At 37.7% G+C, this 17428-nt stretch overlaps 3 protein-coding genes across 19 annotated transcripts in view; 2 read left to right on the top strand and 1 right to left on the bottom strand.

The window, feature by feature from the left end:
* Positions 1-17428, bottom strand: part of caska (calcium/calmodulin-dependent serine protein kinase a) — a 198879-nt gene that overhangs the window by 87009 nt on the left and 94442 nt on the right. The gene's annotated exons all lie outside the window — the stretch shown is intronic.
* Positions 1007-4544, top strand: gpr34b (G protein-coupled receptor 34b). The gene is made up of 3 exons (XM_030125763.1): positions 1007-1353; positions 2156-2771; positions 3784-4544. Exons 2-3 carry the CDS (start codon positions 2158-2160, stop codon positions 4331-4333), a joined length of 1164 nt encoding a protein of 387 aa, XP_029981623.1. The 5' UTR covers positions 1007-1353; positions 2156-2157; the 3' UTR covers positions 4334-4544.
* Positions 8486-16270, top strand: gpr82 (G protein-coupled receptor 82). Its single transcript, XM_030125762.1, has 4 exons — positions 8486-8625; positions 10392-11242; positions 13514-13642; positions 15394-16270. The coding sequence occupies exons 2-4, from the start codon at positions 10397-10399 to the stop codon at positions 15634-15636; spliced, it is 1218 nt and encodes a 405-aa protein (XP_029981622.1). The 5' UTR covers positions 8486-8625; positions 10392-10396; the 3' UTR covers positions 15637-16270.

The following is a 17428-nucleotide window of genomic DNA, read 5'->3' as shown; positions in this document are numbered from 1 at the left end:
CTCATATATAAATGCAACACTGGATTATTGAATTGTATGTTATGATTATTCTGAATGATGTATATTTTATATTGTACTGCAATGTTGTGGAAGAGCCCAACCAGGGACTGGAGTTGAGAATTAGCATTAGCTATAAACAGTATATGCATCACATCAACTGCAACTACACTACAAACAAAAAGTTAAGGATATTTTAAATTTTTGGACTAATTTTTTTCAGTTGGGATTCTTGCTCAGCGATTTTTACTTTTTAATGTGTGAATTGAATTGAAACACATTTTTTCAATGACCAGACAGTTTTATTAACAAATGGCAAAAATAACAAAAAAAAGACAAAAAAAAAAAGAAATATTATTAAATTTTTGTTTGTAGTGTACGTTTGACTGCATTGTTCCTGTCAAATAAATAAATAAATAAATAAATAAATAAATAAATAAATAGGTCCCTCACCCCCCATCCACAGGAACCACTCACCCCAGGTTGACCACATCCCCTTTTCATACATGTTTGTGTGTTTGTATTCTTCTCCTTATACACACACACACACACACACACACATATATATATATATATATATATATATATATATATATTTTTAGGTGTCAGTGTTTTCTGCTGTACTGATCAAATTTTTCAGAAAGTTATGGCATAATTAACTTTTAATCCTTCTTCCTTTAAAGTAAACCAGATCTTATTTGCTGTGAGTTTCACTTTATCATTATGTAGACGTACACTGGTATTTCGGGTGACTTGTTCTTTCACAGTGAGCTAAACTCAGCAGACACACACATACTATAATAAGAGCCCAGAGTGGTAAGCTTATTGTATATACAAGCAGTGCCAGCTTTGTGATCAGTCTGCGTGTGTTCAGAAGCAGAGCCCAACCCTTTTTCCTCTCAACGCATCTCAGACTTTTGCAGAGTGGTTGTGAGGAACGAGGGGGCTGACCACAGCATGAGGTTTTCTCTGTGAACTTCAACATTTTTCTCTTTACGTTCGACAGCACAGCTGAGGAGGCCACACTTCTCACATTTGAAGAGACACCGCACAAAGAAGCAGTAAACTCTGCACAGGAGTCTTTTCAGTTGAACTTTGATTATTAAGACACTGCAGGATGGAAAGCATCAGACAGACAAATGAGAGAGGAAAAAGAAACTGAACTGTGCGTGTCAACAAAGGCTTGTGGTCTTTTCTGCAGATTCAACACAGACAAAAAGAAAAAGGACTTGAAAAACCACAAGTGAGCAGCTACTCTCTGGTGCACAGTGCAGGAGTGGAGGTTTATTAATTTTCGCCGTACAGGCCACAAAGAAACATGAACGCAAAGTAGTTTTGATGGACTTCAGCGACTGGGTGAGTATTCTGACAAGTTGCTTTTCTTATTAGCAGCAAAATGAAAGCAGCTTCTGAAGCAATTAATATGAGAACAGCAGGGAGGGGAAAAAGCAATAAAGGTTATCAGTCTTTCATTTACTTTTCTTGATAAGAATTTCCTATGAATTGGCAGAGCATGTTTTTCAGCATGTTCTAAAACAAAAACATAAGACTCTTGCAAGATTCAAATGTAAAAAAGTAAATACATAAAATGTTGTGTTGCTGCCTGTATGGTTTTTAGTGATGATCTGAGCAGAGTTGAGTTAATGTGTTATATTTTACAGCCAGGAGGAGAGTCCATGATTCATATAAACAGTCGTGGAAAAAATGATTCAACCAGCTCTTGTTTTCTTCAATTTCTTGTTCATTTTAATGCCTGGTACAACTAAAGGTACATTTGTTTGGACAAAAATAATGACCACAACAAAAATAGCTCATAAGAGTTTAATTTCAGAGCTGACACCTAGACTAATTTCCATGTTTTTCTTGATAATAACCAAAATCACTTCAGTTCTTACATCCATAGCTATGGCACTGTACTGACAAAAACAGTGCTTTTAGGCATTCCATGTTTTCTTTTCTGTCTGTTTTGGTTACATGATACACACAGGAGTTAGTACTTGATTGCATAACCATTGTTTTTGATTATGTTTGACGGTCTAATAATTTTTTCCACAAGTGTAGGTCCTTGGCTAACAGCCCACAAGAGAATGACTGAAAAAAAACCAAAAAAACCCCAAACACACTATGGTTAATCTAAAATCTTTGTCGTTCTTTGCAGAGATGAACATCACAAAAACCATCGTGACAAAAGGCATCGCCACAGCTGCCACAACTATCTCTCAGATGCCACATGTTTTCCCTTTTCTAATCAGCACAAAAACAAGCGACATGAATCTGACCACGACCCCGACTCCTAACAAAACAAAAGACTGTTTGGACGACAACCCGCTGCAGACGTCTTTAGCTGTGCTTTACTCTTTCATCTTCGTTCCGGGTCTGGTTGGAAACTTGGTGGCTCTGTGGGCTTTCTTCTCTGTGCACTCTAAGAAGAATTCAGTGCGGGTGTTCCTCATTAACATAGCATTTGCCGACCTGCTGCTGATGGTGTGTCTGCCGTTCAGGGTTCTCTATCACAGTCGAGGCAATACCTGGAGCCTGGGTCCCACTCTGTGTAAAGCAGTGGGCACCCTTTTCTACATGAACATGTACATCAGCATCACTCTGCTGGGGATGATCAGCGTGGACCGCTATCTGAAGATCCATCATGGTGCAGGGATGTGGCTTAGACTTCTGTTTACAAGATGGAGCGCCGCCATCTGTGCGGCCGTCTGGATTGTGGCCTTTGCCATGACTTTGGTGATCGTGACGTCAAAGAGCCACCCACCATGGGACAAGTTAGTGACAGTTTTATTAATTAAAATGCAGTAACGCTTTATATTAAAAAGGTATATATTTCACCGTCAATGAGGCGTTTATGAACACACATACTGGCGCTCATAAAACAGTTAATGACTTATTCTGCATGATAGTTTTCCTTCAATAACCTCCTAATTACTGCGTATTTATATTCAGAAAGGAAACTGCAGTGCATAAATTATAACCTGCATATGCTTTGCACAGTATGGATAACGTAAGCTAACAGAGTAAGCGCTGGATTTTCTTTATTTATTAAACCCTAAAATGCCACTGCATATCATATCTTCATTAAACTGGTCCCAGGCGCATCTTCTTAAAAGCAGCAAAATGAAGGCGGCGTGTTGTGCAGTTGATTCTGAAGCATGTTGTTGTTCATCATGTTCAGAGTGAAACAGAAACACAAGTCACAACAAGACTCATGCATGATTTAAATGTAAAAAAAGAAATGATGTACAAACTGTTGTACTGCTGCCTGTATGGGTTTTAGTAGCGGTCTGGGTAGAATTAAGTAAATGCCTTAGATTTTACAGCCAGGGGAAGATTCCGTAATTCATAGGTAGGTCATCCCCCCCCCAAATGATGTGGATTTTAAATACACATCAAAACTTAACACAATTGCAGGACACAATTAACACTTGCAGTTCTGTATTTTGTTATAGATAATATTTTTGAAGTGCTATTAAGGGAACATTCTTGTGGCACCACTTTCTCAAGTTAAAACTGAGATAAACAAATTAATTTATGTACAATATTTTCCTTGGTTACTATCACTAATTATGATGATGTTAATGAGGCAATATGTGAGTTAATGGCCTGGTAGTTGTTGAGCATGTTCATGCAGATTAAAGCAGTAATAAGGGGTTCATAATGAGGAGCCAAAATGATGATATGTATGTCGGTAACTATTATGTTCATATAAAGTTTTACCCTTTATCTTTCAGTGTGTCATATTATCAAGACGAGCTAACGCTACATGTTTGGTATTTGCAGGTGTTTCCATTACAAGCAGCTTCACGATGCAAAGTGGAAAGCGTACATCAACATCTTCGTGCTGCTCATCTTCTGGCTCGTCTTCATCTCTCTAATGGCGTCTTACGGGAAAATCGCCCTGAATCTTCTGAAAAGATCCAAGGAGAAGCCAGACCTGCCAAATGCATCCCGCTACTCTCGAACGGCCAAGAAGTCCTTCTTCATCCTCTTCGTCTTCACCGTCTGTTTCGTGCCTTATCACTTAGTTAGGATTTTCTACATCAAAACCCAGATCACGGACACGTCATGTTTCTGGATGGGCGTGGCGGATAAAACCAATGAGATCGCTTTGCTGTTTTCTGCGCTCAACAGCTGCCTCGATCCCGTTATGTACTTTCTGATATCGTCCTCGGTGAGGAAGGAGGTGCTGCGCATGGCGGGAAGCATGTGTTGTGTGCGAGACGATGCCACGGCTCATGGGAGCAGCTCCACCGTTGAGCTGGAAGACAGAGTTGGAAGGACTGACAGAGGAGAGACTAACATCAGCTCCGTCAGCGCTTTCAAGCAATAAATGTATCTAAATGAAGCCTAACTGAGCTGTAAAGTTTCACACCCTTGACTGTTTCCTGTGTAAACATGATGGTAGCTCAGCATTTTTTGTAAACAGAGGGTTCCTGCATGTTTTCTACAGCAAATTTTCCAGACTTCTTGTTAGATATTTGATGCTCGAGTGCAAACCTAGATTTTTTTTATCTGTAAATAAATGCTTTTAAAATCCAACAGCTCACATGTCCTTTGTGTTACTGCCAAATGACTGTAATAGGACTGTTGCTTGGCTGGTGTGGCGCCTGCTCAAAAGACAATAGGAAATGGTGGTCTAAGGTGAGAGAATTTTTTTTATATATATATCCTGTTGGAACCATTTATAGAAATGATGTTCATTAATTTAAGAAACAGTTGCAATTCATGAAAAGAAACATGTAGTTTTGCGTTAAACAGCTGAATGGACTGCATTTCTAATTGCATATGTTACACGTCATCGCCATCAAGATGATCACTGCTGTGGTACATTTGACATTATTTAAGAGCGAGGGGAAAAGTATTACGAGGTGAAAAATCACCCTAGTTCTGGTCATGTTAAAGCTGCAGAGACAGCTTTAGCAGCTCCGACCAGATAGTGGAAAGAAGAGTTAAGATGACAGAACTTCTGCAACTTTTCGGAGTGTCGTTTTTCTATTAACATTTCTTCACAGTGTCATTGTTCCGCAATTTTAAAGGAAACTGCAACATTCTTGACTTGTAAAATTATCTTTAATATTAACAATCATATGTGTAAATCAGGGGTGTCAAACTCATTTTAGTTCAGGGGCTGCATTAAGCCAAACTTGATCTGAAGTGGGCCAGACCAGTGAAATAATAACATAATAACATATAAAAAATGTCAACTCCAAACTTCCCTCTATGTTTTAGAGCAAAAAAGTAAAATTATGCGATGAAAATGTTTATATTTACCAACTACCCTTTCAAACACTGTGAATAACATGAACAAATGAAAATTTCTTATGAAAACTAAGTGCGATTTTAACAATATGTCTCAGTTTATCATTTACACATGTAAATTACAACATACAAATCACAGTGGATCAACAAATACACAAAACATTTAATAGCAGGCAGAATATTGTTAAAATTACACTTCAGACATTTCAAAATGTTCATATTTGCTGAGGTTGTTTGTGGTTTTGTGAAAATTTAGTTTGTTTTAGTGTAAATATAGTAAAATGACATGAAAAGGTTTACATTTACAAAGGGAAATATTTGGAGTTGTGAGTATTTATAGGTTATTAAGATAGTATTTTACTGATCCGACCCAATGAAGATTCAAGTGGTCTGTTTGTGGTGCCTGAACTAAAATGATTAATATCTTCAGTGTAATTTTTGCATTTCACAAATTCATCCCAAGGGCCAGACTGGACCCTTTGGCGGGCAGGATTTGGCCCCTGGGCTGCATGTTTGACACCTGTGGTGTAAACGATGCACAATTCCAAGGGGATGAAAACATTTCTCGCCTCTCGTCATTTACTATTGCTATTACTTTTATAGAACTTTTTCCTGAAATAGGATCAAATAGGGCACAACCAGACTGTGGCTATCTACAAAAAACACTACTTGCACGATCACTTTATTCTTCCTGATGTGTATATACATAAGAAAACAGAATAGGGGCAATAATTTGGAATAAAGGTATCATATATGGTATTACATTATTATCATTACTATTACAACTAGAAGCACTCGGAGAGCGCAGACCTCCGCCAAGGCTGATCAGTGCCCCCCCCCGTGGGCCCCCCCACCCCCGATCACCACCAAAATTTAATCATTTCTTCCTTATCCCATTTCCAACAAACCCTGAAAATTTCATCCAAATCTGTCCATAACTTTTTGAGTTATGTTGCACACTAACGGACAGACAAACAAACAAACAAACAAACCCTGACAAAAACATAACCTCCTTGGTGGAGGTAATTAACCTTCAAGGAATGAAAACTGATGGATATTTGTGCTTGGGAATCTTAAATTATTTTTGGATTATTTTAGAAAGACAGAAATCAGTCAATTTCCTTTTGAACAGCATAAATGGGATCCACAATGAGCACTCAGAGGTGAGATTCTTCATTTGATGTGTTTTTTCTGTACTGTAAATGTACATGAAAAACCCTGAAATAGTGCATTAATGCAACATTTCCCATACCTTTTCTCTTTTTTCCCCATACATACTCAGTCCTGGTTATTGTTAAAAACAGCTCCACTATGTTTCCAAACTGTGTGGGATCCTAGATTTACTGCCACCTGAACAGAGGATGACATTTCTTTTCTAACTTGCTTCCATGGCTCACAAGGTTTCCCTCAACGTCGACTTAAACCACACAGAGGTGGAAGTCATTTTACAGGACAGCAGGGAACAAAAACACCAAAAATGAAGACGTATGTCATGAGGAAAAAAAAAAGTGAAAACAGTGACTGTGATGCCATCTGTCCTACAGCCTCATAATACAATATATAATACGTACAAGACACTTAAAGGGGTGATATTTTGCTTTGTCTTTGATACATTTATTTGTGTATTTGGACCCTAATAGTTCATAAAGTTTGAATTTGAACCCTCCAGGTGCTGCAAAGCTATATTTATATTCATTCTGGCAAAAATGGAGTGGATTTCTACAACCTGTTTTAATTCCTGTTTAATTTGTTACATTTTATAACTAGTTACGTCACAACATCTGCACATATAAGGTCAAGACTTCCGACGAACATTTCTCCGAGTACGACATAATTGTTTATCAGCAGCAGCAGTTGTAGTCCATACTGAAAATATGTTCAAACTTTGAGCCGATTACATAAAATGTTCAGTTGTTGGTTGTACTAAACAAACACAAGTGGTTAAACAGGGCAGAGAAGCATGGTCAACAACCTGGAGGGGGTGGGGCTTGAAGTGGCTCATTTGCATTTAAAGGGCCAGCGCTCAAAACGACCTTTCTGGTGTCATTACTCAGAAATAGGGTTTTAGATGGACCTATGGAGTTAAATTAATGAAGAATTCAGACCCAAGCATAGCATTTACAGTTTATGTAGACCACAGGGAAATGTTTTAAAATGCATAATTCCATTTAAAAAAGCAAAATATCACTCCTTTAATGAAGCTCTTAGTGCGTTATCAGATTATTTTGAATGACAGTCATGGTCAGAAAAAATTACAATAGTTTTTTCAGCGCTCAAGGTCCAAACAAAACTCAAACATATATACTTATAGTGACGCTGAAAATTAAAGAAGCTGTAAGCAGTGTTACAGACTGTATTAAATTCTGCCTTCAAGTGCAGCTGAGACCAAAATAATGTGTAGGCTTATGAAGAGATCTCATACATTTCAACACAACTGTGAGACTTTCTCACAAAAGTAGAGGCGAGAGGAAACTCTACTATCTACATCAAAGCAAGAACTTTCATGACAAATTGAGATAGTGATGACAAGCTTATAGAGCACCCAGAGGACCGTTTACTGAGATGAAAGCGCAGGGCTTCACTGATAAAATGTCAAAGCTTTTGATATGGGGGAAAAAACCAAAAACATGCCACATTTTTAGTTTTGTCCATCAAACATAGTGCTTGCTGTGGCCGTGCCTGTTGTTTTGTTCAGAAAATGATTAATACCTTGTATCTGTCACTAGAAACTCAACACGACCCACAGTTTGCTGCTCAAATAGAACTACAGCGCCACCCTGAGGCAGAATTAGTACAGGCATTTACAGAGGAATTCATGTCTGAAAAAACACTCACAATTTACTGTATCCCTTTTGTGTGGAGACTAAAAACAATATAGGGGAGTTTTAATATAAAAGTAGGTGGAGCTGAACAAACAGGTATATAAAAAAGACATTTTTATCTATAACAACAAACCATTGTCCCTTAAAAATAGAAAAAATAAAGACATTCTTCTTAACTGCTCACTTCCTAATAAAATCAAGCACCCCCCCGCTATATTACGTATGAAACCACATTGGTACGCAGCATCACACCTTATAATCATGTGGTAAACCACGCATAAAGCATTTAATGTCATTAAGGAAGCCAAAAGCAATATATATAGAAGTGAGGGAGTATCCTCACACCCACTCAAATGTTTACATATATTTCCTCCCCCTCTAGTGTTAAAGGAAGAGGGAAGTGAAGCGGAGGCTGCGTATTGCTATTAAGCTTACCATTAACCTTTGTTTTTAGTTTCATCTAAAGACGTTTTATTTACCGGAGTGTTGCTGCTGCTGCTGCTGTTGACTGTGTCATCTCTCATCAGGGCTGCTCTCTGTGGTATGTATAAAATAAACTAACTAACCTGCGAATCATACTAATATGAACATGTGCTTTTTTATCATCAAAACAAAATGACTACAATAAAAAATTTCTGTTAAAGATTATGATACTACAGGTAGACTGAGTGACTGAGCTGACATTTTTAATATTACATGATGACCCATTATATAGGAATACTAGAGAAATAACTAAAAATGGCAACATAAAAATTCTAAAATACTGAATAATATTTTGATTTTAATTGTAAATTTCCCTATGGGATGAATAAAGTATTTGTCTATCTATCTATGGGAAATAATGTGATTTTTTTCCTCCATATCTTACAGAGACTGTTTACAAAAAAATATATGATTTCTTTTGCATACAACTGTTTGTTGTTTATGTTAATATGACAATTGATAACAGTCAGGTTTTACAGAAGGGGAAAAATGCAATATAAGAAGAGCTAATATCTATCTATCTATTATACATTTTCTTTTCACTAATCTGTATCAGGCATTAAAATTTATAATATTCTTCATAGTATATATTCTTCTAATATAATATTCTTCTAATAAGAAATAGGTTCAAACTCCAGTCAAGATCGATGCGTATCAGGTTACAGCTTTCATCACTGTCATCATAAAATACATTTCAAGGTTCTACTCTACAGTTATCTGTTCATGTGATATTAGAACATATTAAGTATGTTGATGCCTATTTTCAGTGTTAAGCAACAGCAGGAAGTTACCTACCACACTGGTGCACACATAGAAACTGTTTAATAAAATGGGTAGTGTGTGGTAGCCGGGTGTTCTTGTGAAACAACCTCCAACAGAATGATTCAGGTCTGAATTAGATAGACTCTTCACACTGATAACAAAAAACAGTGACATCAAAATTATGTAATCGATGTGAAAATGATTTTACTGCTTAAAACAGTTTTTACATAAAGACTGAAACTAATATTCACTGACATTAATCTCACATTGAGTAGTTTGGTCTGTGAATTCTCTTCTTTATGTTTACTGTCAAAGATACGAGGGGCGACTGAAAAGTTTTGAGCCTAACATGGAAAGGATTAAGATACGAAGACCAAATACGGTCCATGAAATCTTTCACCTATCTTAATCTTATCCACTAAATTTCTTGATCATAGCAATCTTTTTCCCTGTTTTACAGGTCCTTGAACTTTCTGTATCAAGTGTTTCCTGAAAAATGGACAAACTTGAGTATGGGGCTGTCATCAAGTACGCGTACGACCTTTGGCTTCTTTGGGGTTGGTGACATGGGATGTTTCCACTGTTTTGACTGCTCCTTGGTCTCAAGCTGATACTGATGGACCCAAGTCTCATCCATAGTCACAAATCAGCCCCATACTCCAGTTTGTCCATTTTTCAGGAAACACTTGATACAGAAAGTTCAGGGACCTGGAAAACAGGGAAAAAGATTGCTATGACCAAGAAATTTACTGGATAAGATTGAGATATGTGAAAGATGTCATGGACCAAATTTGGTTTTCATATCTTAATCCTTTCCATGTTAGGCTCAAAACTTTTCAGTCGCCCCTCGTAGTATGGAATATTTTAAGCAGCTATCAAAAATATTAATCATTGTATGTAGCATAGCAGTGGACTATTGAACACAAATAACCGAATGCAGAATGTCAGACCAGACCATTCTCATTCAAGAACTCAACAAAGCTGTGCAGTAATGTTCTGTATTATATGGAAGGCAGATTAGTTCAGCCCTCCTCTCTCTAACCTTTCTCCTGTCTCTCACAGATCAAATGGATTATACAGCTCACACTTCTCCACCAATCAACACCTCCCGCCAGTTCTCTGCCTCGCCATCTCTTCCCTCCCATGTTCTCTCCCTCTGTCCCACAGCTGCCACGCTCTTCTTCCTTCCGTCCGTCTACACAATCCTCTTCCTCACCGCCGTCCCAGGCAACGTACTGTCTTTGTGGGTGTTCCTGCGGCGCATCTCCACCACATCCCCCACCCATGTCTACCTGTCCCACCTCAGTGTTTCCAACCTGATGCTGTCTCTCACCACCCCCTTCCTCGCTGCCTACTTTGCCTGTGGTTCGTTCTGGACACTGAGCAGCGTCCTGTGCCAGCTTGTCCTGCATCTCATCACCCCGGTGCTCCACATTAATATCTACATAGGCCTCATGATCCTCACTTGGGTGGCCCTCAGTCGCTTTGCAGCTCTCGTGCAGCACACCCACGCCTCCAAGCCCAACACCTGCATCACCCTGCTGCCGCACAGTTTCTTCACCCGCCTCAAAAGGGTTTCCTTTGCCAGAAAGGTCTGTGGTGCAGTGTGGTTGCTAGCAGTAGGGGGCATCGTGCCAGTGACAGTTTTCTACTCAGTGAGGGAAGTGATCAGTGGGGATTCTACTAAAACTGGGGAGGATATAATGTGTTACAACCCCGCAGTTGAAGTAGGTGGAGGTCTGTCTGCAGCCTGTAATGTGTCTGCTATAACTGTGTTCTTTGTGTGCTATCTGCTGGTGCTGCTTTCCTACATGTCGGTCTTGAAGCATATCTGGCGTTCACGCCGCAGCACCAATGTCATCACCTCGCAGAGTCTGCTGGGAAGAGTGCTGCGAAACATCATAGTCATCCAGGTGGCTATGAATCTCATCATTCCCTTCAACTATCTGATTGCTCTGTTGACAGTATTGTAATTAGGGCCATGTGATACGACCAACAGTAAAAAGCTCAAGTCCTTCTTCCTGTTCCCAAATATTTTCATCATCATATCATCAACATATTTTGCTAAACCTACTTTTATTAGTCTTTGGTACATTTATTTGTGTATTTGGACCCTAATAGTTCATAAAGTTTGATTTGAACCCTCCAGATGCTGCAAAGCTATCTTTATATTCATTCCGCAAAAATCAAGTGGATTTCTACAACCTGTTTTAATGCCTGTTTAATTTGTTACATCTATAACTAGTTACGTCACAACATTTGCACATATAAGGTCAGGACTTCTGACAAACATTTCTCAGAGTACGACATAACTGTCTATCAACAGCGGTTGTAGTCCATACTGAAAATATGTCCAAACTTTGAGCCGATTGCCTAAAATGTTCAGTTGTTGGTTGAACAGGACAGAGCAGCACAGGCAACAACCCAGAGGGGGTGGGACCTAAAGTGGCTCATTTGCATTTAAAGGGCCTGCGCTCAAAACAACCTTTCTGGTGTCATTACTCAGAAATAGTGTTGAAGATGGAACTTTTGAGTTGAATTAATGAAGAATTCACACCCAAACATAGTATTTACAGTTTATGTAAACCACAGGGGAAATGTTTTAAAATGCAAAATTCCATTTAAAAAACCCCAATATATCACTCCTTTATCTAGTCTGTTGATTACGTCACGACCAAATCCTAACCTCAAAGCCACCTGAGTGTGAGAAAGATACAGTATGTATGTGTGAATCACTTCAACTACTGAAAGTTTCTCACTTCTGACAGGAAAATGTTCTCTTTCAATACAGGATCACTCTTAGTCACTGGCAAAATATCAAGCGACTGTTTAGCTTAAAATTTATAAAGGTCTAAGAATACAGAGGAAATGGAATTGAAATCAAAGATGAACAACTGAATCTTATATAGTTAAGATAAAGTCATCACTAGCATCCATTTTTGGGTGAATATGATAAAAACAGCTTCATTCAGGAATGAAAACCATACTTTATAAATAATGCTGCAGACAGGCTCAAACAACATGACTTATGTTATTTTGTTGGCACTGTATTTATGTATTATGTTACATGTTTAAAACTTGCATCCAAAGTTCCCTTTCAGGGTAACGTAATTCAAGCAATCTAAGAGGAAATGAGAGTTCTGCTTTGCAACAAACATAAAATTTAAAGGGGTCATATTTTGCTAAACCCACTTTTATTAGTCTTTGGTACATTTATTTGTGTATTTAGACCCTAATATTTTAAAAGGTTTGAATTTGAACCCTCCAGGTGCTGCAAACCTATCTTTATATTCATTCCGGCAAAAACTGAGTGAATTTCTACAACCCATTTTAATTTGTTCTTACTTTGTTATGTTTTATAACTAGTTACGTCACAAAATTTGCGCATTTAAGGTCAAGACATCCAACAAACATTTCTCTGAGTACGCCATAATTCTTTGTCCTCAGCAGTTGTAGTAAAAACTGAAAATGTGCAAACTTTGAGCTGATTACCAAAAATGTTCAGTTGTTTTTTATATTAACAAACAAGTGGCTGAAGAGGACATAACAGCAGGGAGGGGGTGGGGTGCCTCATTTGCATTTAAAGGGCCAGCGCTCAAAATGAACTTTCTGGTGTCATTACTCAGAAATAGGGTTGAAGATGGACCTGTGGAGTTGAATTAATGAAGAATTCAGACCCAAGCATAGCATTTGCAGTTAATATAGACCACAGGGAAATGTTTTAAAATGCATAATTCCATTTAAAAAAGCAAAATATCACTCCTTTAAAGCAATGTCCAGTTGTTTATTGATATATTTAGTCATTTAATTTGGACAGAAAGGAGAGAGCTGAAGAACGAAGGTGTTCAAGGTTTTTTCCTCTAATTTCTGGCTCCTGAAGCTGTAACTGAAATTTGCGCAAATGGTTCCAAAACAAATGGAAAAAAGGAGCAAAAATATCAAGTGGAGAAAAGAAATGTATTTGTTAGTATATTATACAAATATTATATAAACCACTTAATTATGGAATTTAAAGAAAATGTGCTTTATCATCATATTTATCGCTAAAAGGCCGATACCAGGATGTGAAGTTTGGTTCGTATCACACAGTCCTAACCGTAACCACAAATATTTCATTTCATGGATCAAACATAAATTAATCTCATGAACCTCATATAATTCCTATGTTATTAATCTGCTCTCAGGTTGTCCTTTCGGCATGTCTGCTGCCGTATCACATCTACAAACCCATCTTCATTTCTCTGGCCTATCAACAGTCGGCCCACTCACCTGAACCCGGCACCCACTGCCATCCACTCTCCACCCACGTTGAGGTGATTACATTTCATCCACCGAGCACAAATATAAACTGAAGCAGACACTGAAGAGTTTTATTGAGCTTGATACGCACACCTTTGCATATTTAAAGGCACGGAACAAATACTATAGAGTACTTGACTTCTTGTTCAACTTCAAGTCGAGGTAAAAAAAAATGTATGTATATTTTTATATGGTACCAACATAAAACTAAAGAGCTGAAGCAGACAACTTAAAGGGACTATATGTAGTAATTTTAATTGAAATATTAAAAAAATAACCTACAATTGTCAGAGTGCTGAGAATAAGATGCGGTGAAGTTTAGATGCAACTGCATTGGATTGTAGCGATATGAACTGAATTTATTCATAACAAGTGGTGCCAGGCACAGCAAACCCTGCCCCTCGCACAAAAATTTATATTTTTAAAGACATTTGAAATTTCACCCATTATAAGTAAATAGGAGGGAAAAAAAGATGTAAAAAAAAAATCATTAAAAATTTGAACTTTTACCTACTTTTGCCAAAATGTAATGACATCTATTCTGGGTCACTGGCAATCTATAAACTCAATTTGATATGAATTCAAGCAATGGTTTTGCTGCTACAGACATGTAAGTAACATTATAAGTAAATGGGAGAAAAAAAAGATGTACAGATGTTTGTTTGCAGAGTGTTAACAAACAAACAAATAAACTGAAACAAAAACAATACCCCCTTGACTCTCCTTCGGGGGGTGGGGTAACTATGGGCCGTTGGATTTATGTGACCACTAGAGGGAGTAGTGAGTCTGTTGGTCTTTGCTGGTGGGGAGGAAAACTAATGCCATTAAGACCACGAGACCAAAACATCAGAAAGTGACGATATGGGATGAGAACCGAAAAAAAACAACTTTTAGAGTCAAAGAAAATGACGAAGTGCTAAAAGCTAGAACCACTGTTGTTGTTTTCGCTAATGGACACAACTGTAAATGAAAAGAATGGAGTTTGATGTTATTGGCAGTACAAAGTGCACAGAAAACAGGGGTGATTTGTGGTTTTATTGTGGCTAAAAAACAGAGCTAAGCTAACAGCTATAATGTAAACTATCATCTGATGCAACATGTGAAGATTATAACAGTGCAAGTTTGACTGATTGTCTGAATTTTAGTTTGAAGAACAAAACTTGATGATTCCATAACACAGATGTGTGTAAACAATGATCTTTATACTTTATTCAGTGAGTGATACAGTCTGTGGATACATAGCGTATATTTGATAGGGGTTTTTTTAGTCATTAAGTGTGTTATGGTACATGATTTCCTCCTACAGTTAATAGTTTGGAATATCAATACTATATATAACCCCTTAAGTTAAACATATCCTCCTGAGACCCAGGTGAGTACAAGTTTTGGCTTTTCTAAAATTAGATAATTGCCTTTATTGGAAACATCATTTTGCAACAGTTTTATTAGATGCATTTTTTATGAAATGTCCTTCGCAGTGGACAACATTTATTTATTTATTTTTAATCAAGCCATGAAACTCTTGTCCCCTACAGAGGACAAAAATGCATTGCTTGGTCTCAGGAGAATATTGTGATAAATGAGTTTATTTTAATGCGATGAAACTTCTTTGAGTGTATAAAAATGCAGATGAGCTAAAAAATTAAACTAGCTTGCACTGTGCTATGTGATGTCATTTGCTTAATGTTAAAATCCAAAAAGTATTAGCCATATTAACAAACTCATTCATCATAGAAAAATACACTGAAGTGCACATCTTGTCTAGGTAAAGAATGGCCTCCTTCTTCTCGCTGCACTGAGGGGATCAACCGACCCTGTGATGTATTTCCTCCTGGACAAAACCTTCCGCCAACAAACCTTCAGACTTTTGGGATTTGACCAAAATGCTCCTGTAAAGAAACAACCGTGCTGGTCAGTTACAGGAAGTCTCAGTCCTAGACCTGGACAGCTGGGGGTCGGGAATGAACCTACTGCTACTATGGGCTCAAGTCGAGAAAGTGTCCTGTAGCCATTTTTAAGAATCAAACTAATGCTAGGGTTTTGGTTTGTTTCGATATATGCTTTTTGATACTTTGTGATATAATATATGAACCATGAGCAACAGCTAGATATAAGTATTTTGTACATATGAGCTTTATTTACAGTGTTAATTGATTAAGCAGAGACTATGGTGTTGTTGTGCAGATGTGTGACACAGAACTGAGTTTCCAAGATGACACTGTTTTGTTACATGTGGCCTGTGTGTTCCCAGGAGTCCAGCAGCTTTTCAGATCAATTTTGCATGAGAGTATTACAACTTCACACTGTCATCTGTATTTTAAAACTTCAATTATTTTACCCTAACAAACTGTGAAGGTCATGCACAGAGTTTTCTGCCAGGAGTCACTGATCTGAGACATTTTAATAAATCACAAACTACAATGTCAGGGATGGAGAGATGATTTAAAACATTACGTTTCCAGAAAGAAAGTTTAATTGCTTCTGTGCCGTCCTTTATTTGCTGTGTGTATAAGCATAAACAGATTGTTTGTTGCATCATGGGAAGCACTATTCTTTAAAGTGAGGTGGCTTTATTGTATGTATTGTACAAATGCGCATTAACATCCTGTATGAAACTGTTAGGACTAAAATAAACTCACTTACTTGCACATTTACCTTTATAGCCTGTGTCATTTGTACCAGCTGGTGCAGAAGCTATACTGTAGTTGTATTTTTACTTTGTTTATTAAAGCTGCATTGAAAAGATAAAGTGAGACATCTGACAAGAGGAAGTTATTGAGTTGACTGCTGGGTTAAGGTGACGCTAGATCGCTAGATGTGCAAAGATGGAACACTGCATGCATTATGTACTTCCTTTTTTAAGTTGTGTCCTTTTTGTGCCAACAAAAGCAACAGCAAAAACACAAAAAAATAAGACACCATGTGGCAAACTCTGTAATACACAAACATGTAATTATGGCATCAATCCCAGACAGCTGAGGAGCATTTATAAACAGCAGTATGTGTAAGAATTTAGATCTGTGTATGCGAGTGTATATGCAGTGTTTGTGTGTGTTTGACTGCAAAACCTCAATAACAAAATTTTATTGTTTGACACCTTAAGGGCCCATGCGATCTCATTAAAGAAGCAGTTAGCCCTGCCATAAAGCCACCCATCACTACAGAAACAGCACTTAGTGCTGTTACTTATAGTCCTCTGTGTGTATTACAAAGAGGCCTAAGCGGACTGTGGTCGTTTTACCTTGTAAAAACAGCTGACATTCAAGTAGTCAGTGGGGAATGAGGCTGTTCTCCAGTATCTCCCCTTTACCTTTTCATTTGTAAAATGTGGCATTTCATCTGCAGCCCTGACATATAGACAAAGACACTGACAATTACATTAGTCTGTTTTTGTGCACTGAGACTAAGTCTGAGTAGATTACTATCAGGTTTCATCATTTATGAGTACAAAGGAAAAGGGAAACTCACTGCATCTGCATGCTAAGACAGACGACAAAGAAACCAATTGTTTATTATGCTAATTAAAACAGAATTATACTACCTGAAATGCGTTCTGAAACACTTGTCAGTCTATCTTTAGTATCTTTGCTGTAGATCTGACCAACACCAGCTTCTTGAAACGTGACACACACCCACACAAACCAGTTTAAGACACACAGACTCTGTACTCTGTCAGAGTTCAAACACGACACACAGAAAAGCCACCAAAAGGTAAAGCTGAAGTTTGTGAAAAGTTTCAATCTTCGTGCAGAGATGCAGTTATAGTCTAGAAAGCCAACTATAAAATTCATAGAGGTAAA

Source organism: Sphaeramia orbicularis, chromosome 21 (genome assembly GCF_902148855.1).
Source record: "Sphaeramia orbicularis chromosome 21, fSphaOr1.1, whole genome shotgun sequence".
Lineage (NCBI taxonomy): Eukaryota > Metazoa > Chordata > Actinopteri > Kurtiformes > Apogonidae > Sphaeramia > Sphaeramia orbicularis.
This window is presented reverse-complemented; position numbering and strand designations above follow the sequence as displayed.

Coding starts and splice junctions, on each gene's coding strand:
- gpr34b (XM_030125763.1), top strand. CDS start 2,158: ATGAACATCACAAAAACCATCGTGACAAAAGGCATCGCCACAGCTGCC. Junction 2,772..3,783: donor AGCCACCCACCATGGGACAA/GTTAGTGACAGT, acceptor TGGTATTTGCAG/GTGTTTCCATTACAAGCAGC.
- gpr82 (XM_030125762.1), top strand. CDS start 10,397: ATGGATTATACAGCTCACACTTCTCCACCAATCAACACCTCCCGCCAG. Junction 11,243..13,513: donor GAAACATCATAGTCATCCAG/GTGGCTATGAAT, acceptor ATCTGCTCTCAG/GTTGTCCTTTCGGCATGTCT. Junction 13,643..15,393: donor CACTCTCCACCCACGTTGAG/GTGATTACATTT, acceptor CATCTTGTCTAG/GTAAAGAATGGCCTCCTTCT.